The sequence below is a fragment of the Aspergillus alliaceus genome, assembly GCF_009176365.1.
Source record: "Aspergillus alliaceus strain CBS 536.65 unplaced genomic scaffold BDW43scaffold_52, whole genome shotgun sequence".
In the NCBI taxonomy this organism is placed as follows: Eukaryota; Fungi; Ascomycota; class Eurotiomycetes; order Eurotiales; family Aspergillaceae; genus Aspergillus; species Aspergillus alliaceus.
The window spans coordinates 152,862-171,349 of NW_022474735.1; the positions used below are offsets into that span (position 1 = coordinate 152,862).

Here is an 18,488-nt window from a genome sequence, read left to right on the forward strand (position 1 = left end):
AGAGACTCTTGTCGTCAACATAGGGCGGGGAGACTTTTCCATTATCAGAGGGACAATTGCTGCACGACATGCTGAGTAGTTGGTATAAAGACGTGCATAGAGATTAGGTTGATTGACTTCCCGGACCTCGATATATGTGGATGTGGGCAAGTGGCCTGGAATGCGGCATTTTAACGTAATCGGCAATATTCCCTCAGTTGTGATAAATCATAAGTATGATATTCTATGTGCCCTGTAGCTATATTGAACCCGTTTTCATTGTTTTCTAATACTCTAGACTGGAAATGTATCTTCCAATGTATATTCGTGGTCAGTATTGGGCCAATACTGACGCCAAATAGCCCAATCATGCTCGGTCAGCTCCACCATATATTCTACCGTAATGTCCTCTGATATCGACGACAGCTTAATGGAACAAGGGCTACGGACATTATACTGCACTTATGATGGCAAAGTCGTTTCGAATGAGACGGATGTACAGCTTTTATACCAGCCTTGATCCGAGCTTCGCAAGTATGGTTTTTATGTCTACTGACAATGTCTACTGACCAACACAAGCCGGGCATTCAATGTTGATAAATACCCTGAGAAAGCCCTTGAGCATAAACCATGATTTGATATGCACACAGAGTGACCTCACTTTCATGACAAATTGGAGGGCATCTTAAGTTATCGGCTACCGTACTTTCCTGCTATTGGCTTCGCAATGGCACTGTAGTGTGGACGCATTACATGAAAGTAAGAAAGATTCATCATTGGAACATCAGTGGGCCTGTTCGGCACCCTGCAGCTAAAACACGAGTTATAAAGTCAGGGACACATTGTACGATTGTAATCCATATCATATCAAACATTACGGTACCCATACCGAATTTTGCAAGTGCGACATAGTGGCCCAGACACCAACTCCAGAAACGTTTGACCAGAAAATATTAACCAAGTTCTCAGATCATATTGGCCATAATCAGTCACAGGGTAGAGCACGTCCCGCTTTCTTCACGGCCTTGCCTAGCGCTGTCTAGCATTGAGTGCGTTTGTCCAAAGGCACTTGTAAAGGCCTGATACTCGGGGTTGTCACGAAGACCATCTATGTGCAGCCGTTCGCATGTCGAGTAGCATCTAAGCGCCGTCCTCAGGTCTGGAAACATCTCGGCCTTGCCGTCAAATACTGAAATGCCAGTTGTGCCCCGCTTCAAGGAAGGCTACATCTGCATATTGTCATCTGAGTGTATGTTCCATATCTCAAGTGTTATACCTTCCAAAATGATTGAATATCCGTCTGCAGCAAGAAACTCACACGTATTAACTTTCAGCGTTGTGATGAGCGCGTGATCACCTACGATCTGGCGCCAGGGCGGTATCACGATTAAGCACGGCTATAGAAGATATATATTGGATTTATAGGTCTAGGATTAGAGGGGTATTTGGTGGTTGGTATATAGAGCAATGAGAAGCCTTTTGATACAACTGGCCCTAGTAATTAATTCTTCTAGGTTCTGTCCTTTTCACTCGCCAAAGCTTGGCATTTTCCTTGTCTGATATTTATAGGATCTCAAATCGGCCAGTAATTGAGTTGGTGGCCATCTTGTTTACAAACGTAAAACCTATCATCACCGGAGCCTAGGATAGGGTCGGTTTGCTGACTGGCGTTCCTATTTCGGTGGAGTACATCCCTCAATATCGCTATGGATGGTTTGTCAAGCAATAACCACTCCAAGCAGGGAAACAAGCCTACTAAATGCAATTACTCTAGAATTAATTCAAGAAATAATACCTTCGGAGTCCGATGAAGATTATGACAGCTCATGGCTATCCAAACATCATTCTTGAAGCAAAATGCTATCCGTTAAATTTATCATCCCAGTTTATAGCGCTCGCATGACTCGAAATTCTTATGTTTTGCATCTATAACCGACCCCCACCAGACCAACTGCGAATCGCTTTCCTCCTGCTCCTTCCAGATCTCCTCCAACAAGGATCTAGTATCTCCAAACGGTTTATATCCACTCTTTTTGTGCCATTCATGGCAATACCGAAGCACTGTATCATGGCAATCCTGATTCTGTAGCTCAGCGCCAGCGAGAAACACTGGCATGAGAACCTGTTTTGATACGAAAGACGAGAGTCGACATGACTGGATATGGTCCACAACTTTGCGGGCCAGGAATTTAATTCTACCCCACGGGGCAGTTTTCCTGTTCCACCGAAACACGCGCTGGATATACAGGAGTAGGGCAAACCGCCACGCCTCAAAACAATGAATCCGATCTTGCTCAAGGTGCATCTCCTCTTCATCTTTCCAGTCCAGTGGTTCTTCGTGGGAAGAAGGGGACCAATTGTATATTGAATCCTCGATATCATCAACTAATTTCAAGTTAAAGCATGCAAACCGCATGCCAAGGACCCTCTCTCGTTCCGCAGCCATGTGCGCAAGCTGAACCAGGGCCACGAGTAGTCCACGTGGGCAGCCTGTCATGTCGAAGAAAGTCCAAAGGGACTCTTCTTCCAACGAGAGGAGCTCATTGAAATAGCTGTAGGGAAAGACAGGGGCCTCACGTGAAGTCATCGCCACAGTCACGTCCCACCTACGCAAAATTGTTAGTACATCTCACACAGTAAGTCCCGAGTAATTCTTTATTCGCGGTTACTCACCAGAGACATATGATAACTTGTGTTTGCAGCTTTGGGGAGCGGGATAAGGCAGACGCCCCCCCAGAATGTTCAAGGATATCATGAATGCATGTTAGGTGGTGCGACCACCTGCCTATGGCCGACTGAGCTGCCTACCATACTCATTTGTGAGATATATCATATTAGAGAATGTCCTTGCTCACCTCAAATGTGAATAACACAGCAATTGTATTTATCAAATTACTGAAGCTTGAGATAGGCCGAAGGAGAGTCTTGTCTTTCAGCTCAGTTTCACAGAGCTTCCTTGCGGCGCCCTTGTGAAAGTTCATCTCCGCGCTGTACTCCACATGTGGGCTTTCACGATCTATGTGGTAATACGCTATGGCTAGAAAGGCGTGGAGAAGGCCAGTTGAGGTATCCAAGCCCCTCGTTTGGCAACGGAATGGATTATAGGGAAAGTCTGACGTTATGGGTAGAGCACAGAACTGGCGGTTGTCTACGCGATTGGTAAGTTTTTCTATCTTGTTATCTATGCCCAGGACCAGCTTCCACTTACATCTGTCAATAAGAGTCTGCACACTTACATCTGGAGACTTTGGCTGCATGGAAAAGGCGAGAGGCGAACTTTTCCGCGGCCACGGCCCTAAATTGAATAGAGAGTGTGTAGTTCTTTGGGATGGATTCGGGCATTGCTCTATGGCTCCAGTGCCGGGAAATGTATCCGGAACAGGAGTCAAAGAGAGCCGGTTTGAACTGTTGTCAGGGCTGAGTTTCTCGTGGAGTCCAGTCCTACCATATGTGTCATGGTCTTCCAGAGCTAGCGTCTCATCGAGACATGAGGGACCAGACGGCATAGGAGACGGAAGGGCAAGATGGGATGTGGACAAGTCATGGTGATTGTGCCAGTTATCTGACATTCTTACGTCCATTATATCCCAAAGAGTCTCGGTGTCCAACGTATCTATCAAATGATCCGGCAATTCGGCGCTGGAGTCGCATGGCGCTGACATTCCTATGTCAACTGGGGTTATGCTCGATCGCCGATGCTGCTCCTGATAGACACAGTCCCTCGTCTCCGTGGGACTATTTTCATTTTCCGGTGATAAGATCCCTCTGTTCATGGCATTGCTCGGGCGAGAAGTATACGAATCCTCTGTTGCGCCCGGACTATGTCTCCCGGGGACTCCATGTTGTTTCGTATTATATTGGTTAGCCCAGAAAGGATTCGGTCGTCTTTTCTTCCGGGGCCGAGGGTTAACGAAGCGAAAGGCCCCGGCCCCAGGCTTCTGTTCTTCTTTCACCATAGCTGTTTACTGTATTAGACATAGATTTAGTTGTATTGCAACCGGGACGGATCGCTAGGGATTCAGGCCTCCCATTCCAGGTGACGATACGGCAGTGTGGCGAGTAGAGGAGTATTATTATCAGGTACCGAAAGAACCTTGCCTGGGGGCATCTCCTGGTCTTGTGACTCTAGGTCACCTTACCCCGCTTAAATTTATTGTATATATTCTTGTGGGAAAACGGGTCAAGTGATGTGAATATTCTGCTTGTAACCTATTCAATATCTTATAAGTCTATACAAAGCATCACTTACCAATTCTCATAAAGCTAGTGCAAGTATATGTAAAATACGACATTGATACAGCAACCTGTAATACGTTATACTCACTTTTAAATGGGTTTCAACCCCGCAATGTACATACAATTCTGGTTAAGTCTTCCCCGCCCCGAACCAGACCTGATGTATAGAAGGCGAATTACGTCAAATGACAACCAGCAACCCTACTCCTACCAAGGACCTCAGGTCTTTCCTTTGCCTTTCTAGACGGGTAATTTGGCCACTCAAATTACTCTTTGCAGCAATCTCAGATAAATCCTCCGTGATTCTTATGGCCATCTAGTATTAGGACGAACTCTTTCTAGCCTTCTGGGCTAATAAAACAGAAGAGAATATGCCAACTAAGCGGCAACAACAAGGTAAAGTAGTAGACACCAATCACAAAACTGATCTTTCACATCTTTCGAAACCATTCTCTTGCCCATAGTCAATTTCCACAGTGTACAACGGATTATAGTGCATCGCCCAGTATCCATCCCAAACAGCCTTAGTAATAGGACCCACGTTTCCATCACCGACAGGACCCTCATCAAGTGTAGTAATAGGCATAACTCCTCCAGCCGTAGTCGACATGAAGATTTCATCCGCATGGTATGCCATTTCCACGGGAACAGGCTCGATTCGGACCTCGACCCCACGGGCAGAAGCAACCTCAATCACACTCTTACGGGTAATTCCTAGTAGTGCACCACGGTCCGGAGTATAAAGTACCCCATCCTTGACAATAAAAATATTGAAACCAGCGCCCTCAGTAAGGTAGGTATCTCCATCTGTTAGGAAGGGATATGTCGCATGACGATCCGAAGCTTCAAACAGGGCCCGGATCAGGTCGCCCCATTGCAGGTTCTTGATGGTAGGGTCGATAGACCCGGGTGGGATCCGTCGAACGGTCCTCGCAACAATAGCCTTACCTCCCGTCTGTTGGAGGGCTGGATCCATAACCCAGACATAAGGTTGGATGAACATGTAGATGTTGTTATTGAGGAGCTCCTCGGGTTTGGCCCCACGGACAAATCTAAAGCCTCGGGTCACGATCAGTTCGACAAAGGCGTCGCGAATACCGCTTTGAGAAACCATGTTAATTAGTATTTGCTTGATTGTCTCGCGCGGCAGAGGAAGTCGCATTCGCATTTTATGGCAGCTTTCCTCGAGACGGGTGAGGTGGTCGTCGAGGCGGAAGAAGCGTCCATCCCATACCGCTGGCACGTCGTAGGTTAAATCGCTCCGCAGAAACCCCTGGTCGAGTAATGGGATCCGAGCTTCTGATAGTGGGGTGAGCTGGCCTTCTACCCAGGCGACTCCGTTGGAAAACGGGTTGTTGCTTGCCTTCAGTGTGGCTAGCCGGGTCTCGTAGCCGGTAAATATTTCTCCCATTGACGACGCCATTGTGGCAAAGGTATTTTTGGGTTTGAATAGGAAAGGTCCAGATACATAGGCTGAATTGTGTTCATTTGAATACTAAATTGCAATAATAGCGTTGATCAGCCGAATAAATAACCTCAAATATCATGAATCATTCTGCAGTAATCCAGAATTACCAAATAGGGTAATTTTTCCGCTCGTGGCGACAAATTGTTCATAATAAATAGTTAAAAACACGTGCCAGATGGAATACTCATATCTTCGCTAAGAATTTGTACGTAGGAGCTGGAGTGTTGCAGCAATATATACAATGCAAAAGCAATAGAATGTAGGAGAGAAAAAAAATCATCTAGTGTGTCCTAACAATAGGCCTATTATTTCACACCATTACCACTGTCCGAAAACAGATCCTCGCATAGAACATGGCAGACATCAGTCTACGTCCCATTGCTTATATTTAGTTCTCATCCGCTTCCGTAGAATTGGGTAACATCACCCAACTTGTGAGCATTATGCCATACATTATCTCATACAGTGGATGAAGAATGACCGTGCCAAACCTCTGCGCTACGAAGCCTACCTTAAGGGGAACTACGGCACGACCACTACTCCCCATGGCACTGATACCACAAGAGGCTCGTAATGTGCAACTCATGGGGAAGGACGCGACCGAAGAGGATACTGCGCACGGATAGACCGGTCCAAGCAGGAGGCCAATCCCGGCCGTCGCGATCCCGTTTCCTATGATAGTCCATGCACACCAAACGAGTACTTGGAGCAAGATACATCCCACGATGAAATACAACACCGAACGCTTCTATCCAAAGCGGTGGGCGAAGGGGGAGATAAAGAGACATCCGAGTGATATCCCGGCCCAGAATCCGACGGTGATATAGCCAACTGCTGCAGGATCTCCCGCGCGGTACGTGATCAGAATTCGATCATCCAGCCTAACATGGACACTTCGACTCCCTGATAGGCGAAGATAAAATTTACCCGAGAAGTGTGGTGCGGTTTGGGATGACAACTTGTAATAGGCCTGGGCTATCAGGCTGAGGGATGCTTGGAAATCCGCAGAGCTTTGGTTATTTGTCGAGATTCTACATCCTCACTTGGCAGAGGCTCACATTCTGAATCCTTCTCGCCTGACTTGTGTTCGCGAAAAAGTGCCGATGAGGTAATGCCGTTTACTACTGTGCATGCCAAAGTAACACAGTAAAATTGGGTCCACGGTACACCATGGACATAGCCAGAAATAGACGAAGGGTTCCTCCTGCACCATAGCTGTCGTGGAGAAGCCCTAAAGGCCGATATTCTGCCCTGGAGCGTAGCACAGTAGACATTATTGAGAGCCAGGTTGAGGGCTTCGCCAATTCCAACGAACCAAAATGCGACAACGGTAACAGGGAAACCACGATGGCAGGCCAGAATCAAGAAACTCATAGCCATGAGGGCTTAAAAAATTATGTACGCCCCCCTATCCTGCCTACTTTCTGGACTACAAAATAAGCCTGGGGCGTGGCAACAAGATGGCCGAGTCCATTCGCAACGAAGATGAGGGAAACACTCGCGTAGCTGATGTCGTAGTTGTCTGATATGTATGGTAGTAAAGATCTGGGTGTGCTGTCTGTGATGTCCTTCGAGAATCTCATTAAGCAGTTTTAAATCGACCTATACTGGTCTCTGGGCTGTAACGGCCTCTGGGTGGGGCATTTATCCGGCGCGTCATCTGAATATGTCTTTCCGTGGGACGTGAACACCCAGCATCTTCGCTCCGGCGGGAATGATGCCACCCGTAGGATGGTTCCATTCTTAGCGAGGTATGGGACAAGGCGGAATGGTCGAATCAGGGAGATATATTAGGGTGGGATGAAACAAGAGAATATACGAGATGTCAGGCCCCACTTCTAATATATCCCATCTTGAGTAATTCCTTTCAGCCTAGAACTAATAAAACCTGATGAGTAATAATATTTTTACTCTTAACTAGATTCTTTGTGGTCAAGTGTAGTCAACTAACTCCCACACCCGACGCTACAAAATGCGCGGTTCGTTTAAGTTCATTCGGCCCATTTGACATATCGTCCATTCTTCTAAATCTACTATGAGAGATATTGCCTTCTACACATAACATACATCAGTGGACAACAGACCTGGTTAAGCCATGGCATACAGAGCTCTGCTAAAAATCAACATAGGCGGAATTGTGTTGTATAAGATAGGTCCGCTCATCGATCTGTTCGTCCGTAGCCTGCAAAGCCTTTACCCTGGCATTGTATAACAATTGTGTATCAATTTTGGGACCTTTAAACACCCCTTTCCTTGAGTAGATCCAACCTGCATAAGCAAGTGCAAGGAGCGACAGGGCCACGACACTGCAAAGTTCACCGGAATGAATTAGTTTATCGAAAAGTAACCATAGAGGGAGCAATCCAGAGAGGGGATGTAAGGTTTTGGAGTAGCACACCTATTATAATTCATATTACTCTTGGTAATTGGAAGCTCCGTAGGAATACAACAGGCGATACAAAGAAACAGAGTCCAAACAGTGGACATCATGTTCACGATATATCCCCACCGCCCAAGATCAAAAGCACGCGGAGGCAGTAGCCTTTCCCGGTTCCTGAACGTGAGTATAGCCTGGGGTATAACATAAGAGCCGACAAGAAAGATGATGGAGGCGCTAACCATCAACGAAAAGGCTACTTGGGATCCAAGGAAGATAAGTCCGTATGCCTGAATGCAACGTCAATCTCAGATCAATCTAGGGAAACTCGTCATTGGCGAGATGAATAACATACGGTATTGAAGACAGCTTGAACGAGCACCGCATTTAGCGGCATTTGGTAAGTCGGATTGATTTTCTTCCAGTACTCTGATAGTGGAAAGCATTCGTCCCGGGCTGCAGACCATATCTGACGGGAAGCCCCAGTCATATTTGCAACACCGCACGCAAAGAAACAAACGGTAAAAGCGACCATCAGGAGGACAGTGGTAGTAGAGCTTTGAGTAGCTTGGTAATAAACCTGAATAAGTGGGAGACCGCTCGGTGCGTGGAGGATCGCATCCATGTCCTTAATTACAAACATGCAAGTGCAGGCGAAGGGGACAACTGAATTTAGATGTTAGCCCATCGTCTGGCAAAGCGAGCCTCAATTGCCCTAGGCTCACCAGTCATTAAGCCAATCAATACTGGATATAGCTTTCATCGAGTTAGTTGAACACGTTGCAGTCATACAGTACACGAAGGGGCCACACACGATAACTTTTGGCCCATTCACTGATGGATTGGGGATCTCCTCTGTCATATGAACACCGGCGTCGGTCCCTAGAAAGCCATAGAGGGCGTTTATAAAACAGAAAATCAACGAAACGCCGTTGCCACCCCATCCAGTTGAGTCTGTAACGTCCGTGAACACCCATCTTGCAGGCCGATAATTTGGGTACGATCCCGCCAGCATAGCAGCCACACTGATTATAAAAGTTGCTAGAGAAAAGGAAACTATCCCACCAAGTATGTAAGCATTTGTTTGTCCACATTCTTGTGAATTGGGAGACACGGTCATGGCTCACATATAAATTTGTTAAAACTGGGGAGCGCGCGGGACCCAAAGATATTAATCCCCGCAGACAGCCAAACTACTGCGACATAGACAAGATACTTGTGCCATGCCTCAATCTCATAGTCGGAGTGTATGAATTGTGCTATGGAAAGTGTCATCCCCGAAATAAAGTTGTAAGTGCTGGCTCCTCCAAGCCAAAGGCCAATCACGCTAATAACACCAGTCCTGGGAATCCTGGCGGTTAGCCAGTGCCTTAATAGATCCAGAGTAAGAACGAACATATATGATGCAAATGGGGCCCATTCTGGCGGGGAGAGAGCATAAACCCAGTAGAACTGACCCGAGGCTACTGGGTACGCAGAAGTAAGCTCTGCCATTCCGAGAGAGACTACACCAATGAAACCTGCCGCTGGTAGAAGCATGAAAATGCTCCCCGCGGTTGAGGCTGTTCTCAGGCCAGTCCCCAATGCACTGTATAATTTAAGGAAATGGTCAAAACATTTCCGAGACTCAGCTACTCTGTGGACGACTTGAACCCACCTTCCAAACCCATTCCAGGTACATATAAGCGCGTATGCCAATGCGAGGAGTGACATCATGGAGTACTGCCGAGGCATCTCTCTCTGATATCCAGTTGCCTCAAGCTCTGCATCATCTTGATCATGGATGTCCCCGGCCACGCTCCCATAGCAGGCAACTGGCATTTTTGCTGTTTCTCAGCTAGTTATCAAGACACTAATGGCAAAAGCATCCAAAGAATTGGAAGCTGTAAAAACATTCGTACAACGTTTGCGGCAGGAGCTTCAAGTTTGGAGGGGGAACAGGTTTGGGATCCGTGGATAGTTTATCAAATCTAAGTTAAGATCCAGCTGCGTTAGCCTTTACGTCAATTCAGTGGATATCAAGATGTGGCGGGGAGGAAGATTGAATTACCGAATTTGGTAATTGAAGCTTTCCCCCTCACCCAAAGACACTGGTTCAACCACTAACCCAACCAAATAAAATAGATAAAGCATCGCTTTCGGTTGTTATATTTAGTTCTATTACTTTAAGCGGCAGCACCCCATACCTCCTGGAAGCACTGACGTTGCCATGGTGCGTACTACAAACATCAAATCAATCTTCTTCACCACTCAAGCATTACTTGGGAGGCTCGCGCTAGAGGGAAAACCCCTGGTTGAGAGATGCGGCCCTACGGGTGTAGTATGCGTGAGTGACTATGCCTCGGCTCTTCCGTATGTGTTTTAATGGCCCACTCAGCTAAGGAAGTTTGACCTCTAACCAATTGTAGATATCATTTTGAACGTTCATCGGCTGAAGGCGCAGGCCAATCATTGGGTGCAGTAGCGATTAACAGCGACTCGGGCCACTCATGGGACCTTATCAAGGATGCCTCGTTTGTGGTATTTGACAGAGAGCGCGGACTAGAGATCCTCGGGCCTAGTCCTTCCGTCGAAATTATGTTCAACGTCAGCGATGACGTCCACGAAGCTCCAGTCTATATCCCTTCACAAAACCGGCTGGTCTTTGCCGAACTAGCTGTCGGACATCTACCGCTGCTTTCTGTCGATTTAAATCGACATCCTCCTGTATTAGAACACTTCCTGCCGGATCCTCCCATTTACGTTCCCAACGGTGCTTATTTCAAGGATGGCCTGGTATGGTTTGGCGCCTCCGGGGGCAATCACACCTCTGGCAAGGAGTTCAAGCCGTCCCTACAGACCTGGGATCCCGAGACGAACGAAAGCCAAGTCTGGCTCAATAACTACTTCGGGTATTATTTCAACACGATCGATGATTTAGTCGTGCACCCAATAACAGGTGATGTCTGGTTCACTGATCCGAGTAAGTAGCTTACAGCCCTACGCTTTTACTTGCCATGACTGACAAACCGTCATAAAGACTACTCGTGGTACACTGGTACTTCAGACACCGCTCCTCAGCTGAAGACGGCCACCTGGCGTTTCAACCCTAAGACTAGAGCAACTCATATAGTTGACGATTCGCTTCATCAACCTGATGGCATCGGGTTTAGTCCTGATGGAAAGATCCTGTATATCGGAGACAGCGGTAAGTGCAGACCCGAAAATAGACCCATTCAAGTCTCAACTCCCGCCTAGGCGCATACTCCGGTTCCGACGCGCCGGCGGACCGCGGGAAGAAAGATACATGGAACTCTGCTGGAGAGCGGACAATCTATGAGTACAAGCTATCGGAAGATTACACATATCCAGTCAGCAAACGGCCGCTTTATACCGCTGGAAATGGTGCTACGGATGGTGTTCGCTGTGCCCGGAACGGATATATCGTGACAGCGACTGGAGCTGGTCTGGATGTTATTGACCAGACAGGACAGCTGATCCTTCGGGTACAGACTAGTTTCAATGCTCAGAATTTCATATGGACAGGGAGCAATTTTGAAACCATTTGGGTGACTGGCAACGGTGCAATTGGAAAGGTGGAGATGAACCTTCCCGGGCAGGTTTTACTGTAATTTACTAGGGCTACTGCTTACGTGAATAAAACATCCATATCTTGTATATCGTATATACATTTGGGTTCTCATGAAGAATGACGAAACCTTAACGTTTGAAACAGGTCTTATTCAATGAAAATGTGAGGCCTTCTGGAATGTCTTTTGGTGTCTTTATTATTGTTATTATTAATCAAGTTTAACGTCCGTATCGAGCAGTTGGCTATGGCAGACACATGTGCCTAGGCACTGGCTTAGGACACTGCCTCTAAATGGTCCCTCGGGGCTCTTTCAGTCCCCCTCTATCGCTTTATGTTTCTGGTGTCTTTGATTGTATGCAGTCCTTCGAGAAAGAGTTACCGCTCAGTGGAGGCTCGTCTACGCTGTCCAGGCGGTTTCCTCTTGCAGCAGTTGTGGTATACAATTGCCTGAATGGTTGAAAGCTGGGAGCACTCGATGAATATGTTGAACGGTGAAGAGCCCCTTTTCCGTAGGTACCCTGTCACAGTTTTCAGCATTTTTATATCCATACACTCTCTGTGAATTCTTACATTGAATAGTTAGTGGATTCCCATATAGTACAGACAGAACTCTCGTTAAACAAACATTTCTATCATCCAAATATGTGTTGGTCGGGGATCAGACTCCCGCCGTTGAAAAGTTACAAATTGGGCCGATGTGAGCTTCTGAGTGGCGTTCCAAAAGAAGTAGATGGTTTGTACTCTCCGGAAACTAGAGGTTATTAGGATCACCTATCTTTTGTTATTGAAATTGGCTCTTTAGAAAGACTAAACCAGTTACGATAAGATTCTCAGACTATGACAGCCAGAGCAATAGCTAGACCCACGTAACACTTCTGCACCTGCCGATCCAACTGATATTGGACAGCATGTCCGTCCTCCCCTTCTGGCGTTAACCCAAATCATTCCATCACAGTCCCCGAGGCTGAATTCCAGGTGATATAAAAGGTATTCGTCCATGATTCCAGATGATTACCTCGGGAAGACAATACAAGCCTTGTCTCTGATCCACTGCACGAGCCGCTCTAATGGGGAGCATAATGACTAGAAACTAACGCTCATTTTAAACGCCCCTTTGATCTCATTATTTTTCCATGGCAGTAAAGCTGACTGTTGTTGATAGCTTGACATTCTCCCTACTCTCACGTTTTGTAGCTTTCTACTTTCGTCTCACCCCTTCCCCTGTCTATCATCTTATCCTACTCCTATTGTCTGCCTCTTACACGCTTGCTATTCCTACACCACATACCTTATCACATATTCTTGACTTCACGAGGCCACCTAAGGAATCCAAACGTCCCAGGGCGGCGAGAGCTGATCAGGTCGCAGAAACGGCTACCTGCCCTGATGATAAGAAGTCCAAGAAGCACAACATTAGTGATCCCGACCAACCAACCGCCGCACCACCCCTATCAGTATCATGGCCTATAGTGCCTGCGGCCAGAGGACGACCCAACCCGGGTACAGCGACTCTTCGAAGAGGAATCGTCCGAACCTACAGGACTCGAAAGATAACGAGATGGTTCTGACGAGGAGCTAGATCAAGGCGACGATGAGGCCACTACGATCGAGGTGCCACTACTAGAAAAATTCGTAGATGAGTTGGATCATGCCAAATGAAGCAATTCCCGGACGTACGTGAGTAAGCGGTACATCTCCTTCATCGAGAGCCGGATCAGTGATTGTGGATGAGGCCCAAAACAATAGTTTTATCTTTCGTAGTGACGAGTTTTGGTTCTGGGATGTATTTGTTCCTGATTCTGTGTTTCTTCTTAAATCTCATATCGAATGTGTAACAATCCTTTTAGTGCGATAATCCTTATGAAATGTTGCTGTTACTTATCTATATCTTCTTGATCCTATATCCATGCCACAGCATAACGAAATGAACAAATGTTTCTAACCTAGAAAACACATTGAGATGCATCTTCTCTCAACTTGAACTCGACGCAGGTGCTCAAATCAGGAACCACCACATCATAAATGCTTGAGTTCGACGGTCTTTGCGTGGATCCCCCTGGAAAGCGAATATGGTATCTCAAGAGGATGTTGGAAACGATCATCTTCATGGAGTGGTCCGCAAAGAAACGGCCCGGGCATACAATCTTGCCATGACCGAAGTGCAGGTTATTCTCGCTTGTGGTAGTAAACTCTATAGTCAGGTGTCAGTGTTCACTCTATAGTTAGGTTCTCAATAGGTACATACGGTGCCAATTACTCTCGCCAGGTCGTCTCCGGTTATTATACTGGCGTAGACCGTCAAATTTGTCCGCATTGGGGACTCGCTCGGGATCGACGCCGATCGCGTAGGTTGCCATCTGGATATGGGCACCCTCCGGGAGGATGGTCCCGTCGTGTAGAGTTAGCGGTTGGCGCACAATGGCGTTGAAACCCACTGCTGAGGTAGTTAATATCATCATGGAACGTAACAAGTAGCAGAGGATAGGTTGAACTGACGTAGTGTAGGTGGACTCAGCCGCTGGGACTCTCGCATGAAGCTGTCCATCTTCTTCATGTCGGCCAAGGCTTGTTTGGTATAGCCTCCCTTGTGTAGGGCCTCCAGTGCCTCCTGCCTCAGTGGCTCGACATATTCCGGATGTGCACAGAGATCGAACAAGACTTGCGCTACGGCAATAATGGTCGAGGGGCCAGAGCCAAGATACGTCACCATCAAACGCTGGACAGTTGTCTCGACATCATCGTGAAGTTCCAGGCCTCCATCCATGAGATGCTGGAGGAAGTCATCAGGCTTTTCGTAGAGAGGGTCATCTTGCTCCCGTCGACGACGTTCGTGTATGATAGGGATGACCATACGCTTTGCCTTCCTAAGGGCTCGGTCCACACCCCAGCTCGTTGGGAGAAGGCGAGCAACGATTGGTTTGACCAAATCAGGGAAAACGCGCAGGAGAAAGTTATGCCTAAAGCCGTTCTCCGAGTAACTGATCGCTGTCAACAGGTACTCTTCGTCTTCCGCTAGCTCAGTAACGAACTGCGTAGCCACTCCTCTGTGGACCATGCGACGGGACAAGTGTAACGCGTTAACGCCTGTCCATTCCTTCTCGGTTGCAGGCAGCTCTTGTGGGAGGTATTTGCGGAATTGCTCTTGGACTAACGGGACATGCAAACCGAGCTTGGGTGTCAGTCGTGATGTGAGCATCCGCGATTGTAGGCTGTGATCGGTGATAACGGCAGTGATGGAGTGGAGCCGCTGAAATGCATCCACAATGGCCGTGTTGAGACTGAGCTTCTCAGGTGGCATGCTTGCCAGCTCGGCTAGGTATTTATTGGGGACGATAAGGAGGTCGTTACCCGACACTTTGAAAAAGGTGTCTCTATACTTTTCGTACCCCTCGCGGATTAGGGCTGGGCCGTTTCGAAAGAACTGCCACCTTGCTAGAACCCTGTTTTTGTACCCTACTATTGGCGCATCGAAATTGTAGTTACCGTAGATGTTAGGGGAATCTTTGGTGTCGATCGTCTTTAGATACCATCCTATTAACAGGATCCCTATGACGGCAGTGAATGTTGGGGATGAGTAGAATAAAGTGTGCAAGATAGTGGGATCCCCAGCCGTCTCGGTAGTATTGGCAGCAGGCAGGTGTAAGGTGAAATTGTACATGCTGGAATATAGAGCTTTTTTTTTTTTTTTTTGTCACGGTGTGTGTTGTATTGTGTGGTGTGTAGCCAGGTCTTATGGCTTCCACGATTGAGGCGACCGGCGGAATTATATATCTACCATCCTACCATATCAATGACTTCCCTTGGTACTTCCATCTGGTTCGCTCTTCACTTAGAATTACCAGCAAACTTTGAAACGTTAGCCACTTCTCTCAGACACATGGATACGAGCCTGGCTTGATGCCAGTCATCTCGTTTCATTTAGGCGTGCAGTTGTCAACCACGTTTCCAGGGTGTGGGGGTATGGATTAGTGGACAGCCCAGCCAACCTTACGTGAGAGCTAGTAGACCCATTCATATGACTAGAGTTGTATGTACGATTCACCAAGGCATTTAAATTAAGTGGACACTGGCAAATTGTCAGTGGAAGTGGACTTGGAGGCTGACATCTAGGAGAAATACGACAGACATCCTTCAGTGTGTCAAAGTGGCGTGGAGCTAATGCCGGCAGATAGTAGACATCATGTCCATATCTACCGTTGGTGGAAGATATTATCGTTTTCTGATGTCAGCACTAGTAGTAAATCTAAAATGTAGCGATATGCATCCAGTGAAGGCTTGGCGATTATTACAAGTATCCTTCTCGTGAAGAGTGTTGAGTTCTATCAAATCTGCTGTCAGTGAGTTCGAGACCCGTACTTGGCCCAAGGGAGGTCAATGCAAACAGGCCCCATCAGCCTCTGGCCTAGTGTAGGGTACAGTGGAGAAATTGACCTCGATTAGTATGGTGGGATATACAGGAAACTTGGCAGGATTCTCTCCCTAGATCATTTATTCTGGTAGCCTCTCACGCTCGGTTGATCAACTTCCCCTTTGGCGAATGTGTGATAAGTCTATTTCTTGATCCTAGGATAGAAGTACCCTTTATTTTGTAATGATGCTTCAAGAGTTGATGTACGGACTCGTGGCACTAGCTTTGCTTGCCTATGCGACGGAGTATGCCTTCAGCCTCGAAGATGACCCCCGAGAGCCGCCTCGCCTACCATCGAAGGTGCCGTTGATCGGCCATGTCCTTGGGCTTCTAACAAGCGGTACATCGTACCATAGCAAGCTGAGGTATGCCAATTGTTTCCGGAGAGAATTGTGGATATGGAAAGAATGAGAAAAAATTCATCTGCCTGAAATGAACTACAGAAATGTCACCGATGCGGAAATATACACCCTTGGAATTTTCAAGTTGAAGCTCTACACTTCCATTTCCACCCGGCTCCTACCCGCTATTCAAAGGCATTCCAAGACTTTGTCATTCCGACCGATGCTCCAGCATGTCGCTCGGCGATGGGGAGACGCGAGTGACGAGACTGACCACATCTTTGGCGGCCCACATCTAGTAGCCGATTTCAGCCACGCTATGAGATTGAGTCTCGCACCTGGACCCCACCTTGACGAACAGAATGAGAGAATGGGAAATAGGGCTTTGCTAGAAATTGATATATTGTTGAATGGCTTGGACACCAAGAAGCAAGGCTGCCAAATCAAGTTGTTAGATTGGGCTCGGCACGCTGTCACTCAGGCATCGAGCTGTGGTGTGTATGGAACAGAACACCCATTTCGTGACCTAGAAGTTGAAAAGGCCTTTTGGTATGTGTTCCCGGATTTATGGAGCTTTCTTGTAGAGAATATAAGACCGCTAATGTGTATGCGGTGCTCAGGAACTGGCACGCCCACCTATCCGCACACATCTCGGGATTGAATTTTGATCTACTTGGGAGTGGCTACGCGGCACGCCAAAAGGTCTTCGAGGCGCATATAAAGTACTGCAAAAATATCCCTCAAGATGCGTCACTACTGTTTAAAGACCGGTGGCGCGTCTTGCGTGAAGCCGGCATTTCGGAGATGGACTGTGTCAAGCAACAGGCGACGCTGCCTATTGGTATGTTAAGCAATACCGTACCTACCTTTTACTGGACCATCTGGGAACTATTTTCCCGAGAGGATATTCTCAGTCACGTCCGAGAAGAGCTGGAAGCACAGGCTGTGGTCGAACAAGATGGCGAATTTGCTCTTGACATCGGAGCCCTCAAAACCAAGTGCCCACTTTTACTCTCGGTGTTCCAAGAAACACAGCGAGTTCGTCACATCCACGCCGCTATTCGCAAGGTAATGGAGGATACCCTATTGGACGGCAAATACCTGCTGAAGGCAGGAAATTACCTTCAAATGCCAGGAAATTTAATCCATTACAACACCAACGTCTGGGGTCCATCTGCATTTGACTTTGACCCTTATAGATTTGTTCAGGGCAGAAGTTCGGCCAAATGTGGTGCCAGTGCCTTTCTGGCATGGGGCGCACCACCACATCTGTGTCCTGCACGACAGTTTGCTGCGACTGAGATTCTCATTCTGGTTGCCCTTCTAGCCATGCGAGCCAATCTACGGCCTGGTAGTGGCGCTTGGGACAATAATCCCACCTTGGACTTCAATGACCCTATCACAGTGTTGAATCCAAAGCGCGATGTCCGGCTCCAAGTCAGCATCAGAGAACAGTGGGCCGGCAAGTGGACATTGCACATGTCACCAAGTACAAATCGCATTCCACTTGCTTCAGGCTGAAGTGTTGGTATTATCTGAGAACCGTAAATAGTTTACTCAATGTCAGACACACGCACGCAACTTAGTCTTTGGAAAGATAAGCATACGATTCTTCATCGAACATAGTATCTTGAGCTGAAGGAATGATAGGACGCCTAGCTTACATGCACATATGGGACAACCACAGCAACATACCCATTTTCTTTAATGTTTTCTGACTTGTTGGTAGCTTGTAATCCTTCTTGATAGGCTAAGCTCGTATTACTAACTTTTGCTAATCCACCTTATCTACTGACATGGCGCTGACATTGGCTCTCAACTTCCAGGTAGCCTATCAAGACCATTGATGGGCGAAATGGGACCCTCTCTGGTGAGGAGCCGGTGTCCTCCCTGGTAGCGCCATCTCATAGCTCCTGTTTTGTGGGGGCGAAGGATGAGAAATAGTCTAAATATGGCTTACTAGCTGTAACTACTCTGGAGTAAGTTCAGTTTGGGCGAGACTGACTCGTATGCACCATTTTAGCGTGTCCTCATCACTCTTCCTGGCGGGTGCTAAGACCGACACCTCTTCATACTTATTTATGGTTTCCAATCCAAGGCCATGGCGA

General features: G+C 47.3%; 7 protein-coding genes across 7 annotated transcripts; 2 read left to right on the forward strand and 5 right to left on the reverse strand.

Annotated features, from left to right (window-relative positions):
• Positions 1 to 1,795: 1,795 nt before the first annotated feature.
• Positions 1,796 to 4,082, reverse strand: BDW43DRAFT_188399 (transcription factor domain-containing protein). The gene is made up of 4 exons (XM_032038982.1): positions 3,188 to 4,082; positions 2,835 to 3,127; positions 2,653 to 2,783; positions 1,796 to 2,585 (listed from the first exon to the last, which is right to left on the reverse strand). The coding sequence occupies exons 1-4, from the start codon at positions 3,933 to 3,935 to the stop codon at positions 1,856 to 1,858; spliced, it is 1,902 nt and encodes a 633-aa protein (XP_031896342.1). The 5' UTR covers positions 3,936 to 4,082; the 3' UTR covers positions 1,796 to 1,855.
• Positions 4,083 to 4,525: 443 nt separating this feature from the next.
• On the reverse strand, positions 4,526 to 5,638 carry BDW43DRAFT_322140 (aminotransferase class IV; the record flags this gene model as incomplete). Its single annotated transcript, XM_032049496.1, has 1 exon — positions 4,526 to 5,638. The coding sequence occupies one exon, from the start codon at positions 5,636 to 5,638 to the stop codon at positions 4,631 to 4,633; it is 1,008 nt and encodes a 335-aa protein (XP_031896343.1). The 3' UTR covers positions 4,526 to 4,630.
• Positions 5,639 to 6,879: 1,241 nt separating this feature from the next.
• Positions 6,880 to 7,473, reverse strand: BDW43DRAFT_288139 (uncharacterized protein). The gene has a single exon (XM_032043243.1). The coding sequence runs from the start codon at positions 7,264 to 7,266 to the stop codon at positions 7,078 to 7,080; it is 189 nt and encodes a 62-aa protein (XP_031896344.1). The 5' UTR covers positions 7,267 to 7,473; the 3' UTR covers positions 6,880 to 7,077.
• A 323-nt stretch (positions 7,474 to 7,796) lies between these two features.
• Positions 7,797 to 9,881, reverse strand: BDW43DRAFT_322142 (amino acid/polyamine transporter I; the record flags this gene model as incomplete). Its single annotated transcript, XM_032049497.1, has 8 exons — positions 7,797 to 7,989; positions 8,082 to 8,350; positions 8,416 to 8,726; positions 8,786 to 8,816; positions 8,875 to 9,116; positions 9,188 to 9,402; positions 9,457 to 9,648; positions 9,718 to 9,881. 8 exons carry the CDS (start codon positions 9,879 to 9,881, stop codon positions 7,797 to 7,799), a joined length of 1,617 nt encoding a protein of 538 aa, XP_031896345.1.
• A 388-nt stretch (positions 9,882 to 10,269) lies between these two features.
• On the forward strand, positions 10,270 to 11,671 carry BDW43DRAFT_322143 (SMP-30/gluconolactonase/LRE family protein; the record flags this gene model as incomplete). The annotated part of the gene is made up of 4 exons (XM_032049498.1): positions 10,270 to 10,412; positions 10,469 to 11,022; positions 11,080 to 11,247; positions 11,298 to 11,671. 4 exons carry the CDS (start codon positions 10,270 to 10,272, stop codon positions 11,669 to 11,671), a joined length of 1,239 nt encoding a protein of 412 aa, XP_031896346.1.
• A 1,792-nt stretch (positions 11,672 to 13,463) lies between these two features.
• BDW43DRAFT_322146 (cytochrome P450) lies at positions 13,464 to 15,321 on the reverse strand. Its single transcript, XM_032049499.1, has 3 exons — positions 14,128 to 15,321; positions 13,877 to 14,065; positions 13,464 to 13,822 (listed from the first exon to the last, which is right to left on the reverse strand). The coding sequence occupies exons 1-3, from the start codon at positions 15,287 to 15,289 to the stop codon at positions 13,575 to 13,577; spliced, it is 1,599 nt and encodes a 532-aa protein (XP_031896347.1). The 5' UTR covers positions 15,290 to 15,321; the 3' UTR covers positions 13,464 to 13,574.
• A 904-nt stretch (positions 15,322 to 16,225) lies between these two features.
• BDW43DRAFT_322148 (cytochrome P450) lies at positions 16,226 to 17,901 on the forward strand (the record flags this gene model as incomplete). Its single annotated transcript, XM_032049500.1, has 3 exons — positions 16,226 to 16,404; positions 16,483 to 16,929; positions 17,001 to 17,901. The coding sequence occupies 3 exons, from the start codon at positions 16,226 to 16,228 to the stop codon at positions 17,899 to 17,901; spliced, it is 1,527 nt and encodes a 508-aa protein (XP_031896348.1).
• Between the last annotated feature and the right edge of the window lie 587 nt (positions 17,902 to 18,488).

Bases quoted from the DNA above. Each gene is read 5' to 3' on its own strand.
- BDW43DRAFT_188399 (XM_032038982.1), bottom strand. From the start codon at position 3,935: ATGGTGAAAGAAGAACAGAAGCCTGGGGCCGGGGCCTTTCGCTTCGTT. The intron at 2,784-2,834 runs GTGAGCAAGGAC...TGAGTATGGTAG, and splicing joins CTGTGTTATTCACATTTGAG to GCAGCTCAGTCGGCCATAGG. The intron at 2,586-2,652 runs GTGAGTAACCGC...AATTTTGCGTAG, and splicing joins CAAGTTATCATATGTCTCTG to GTGGGACGTGACTGTGGCGA.
- BDW43DRAFT_288139 (XM_032043243.1), bottom strand. From the start codon at position 7,266: ATGAGATTCTCGAAGGACATCACAGACAGCACACCCAGATCTTTACTA.
- BDW43DRAFT_322146 (XM_032049499.1), bottom strand. From the start codon at position 15,289: ATGTACAATTTCACCTTACACCTGCCTGCTGCCAATACTACCGAGACG. The intron at 14,066-14,127 runs GTCAGTTCAACC...CTACCTCAGCAG, and splicing joins GCTGAGTCCACCTACACTAC to TGGGTTTCAACGCCATTGTG. The intron at 13,823-13,876 runs GTATGTACCTAT...ACCTGACTATAG, and splicing joins TGGCGAGAGTAATTGGCACC to AGTTTACTACCACAAGCGAG.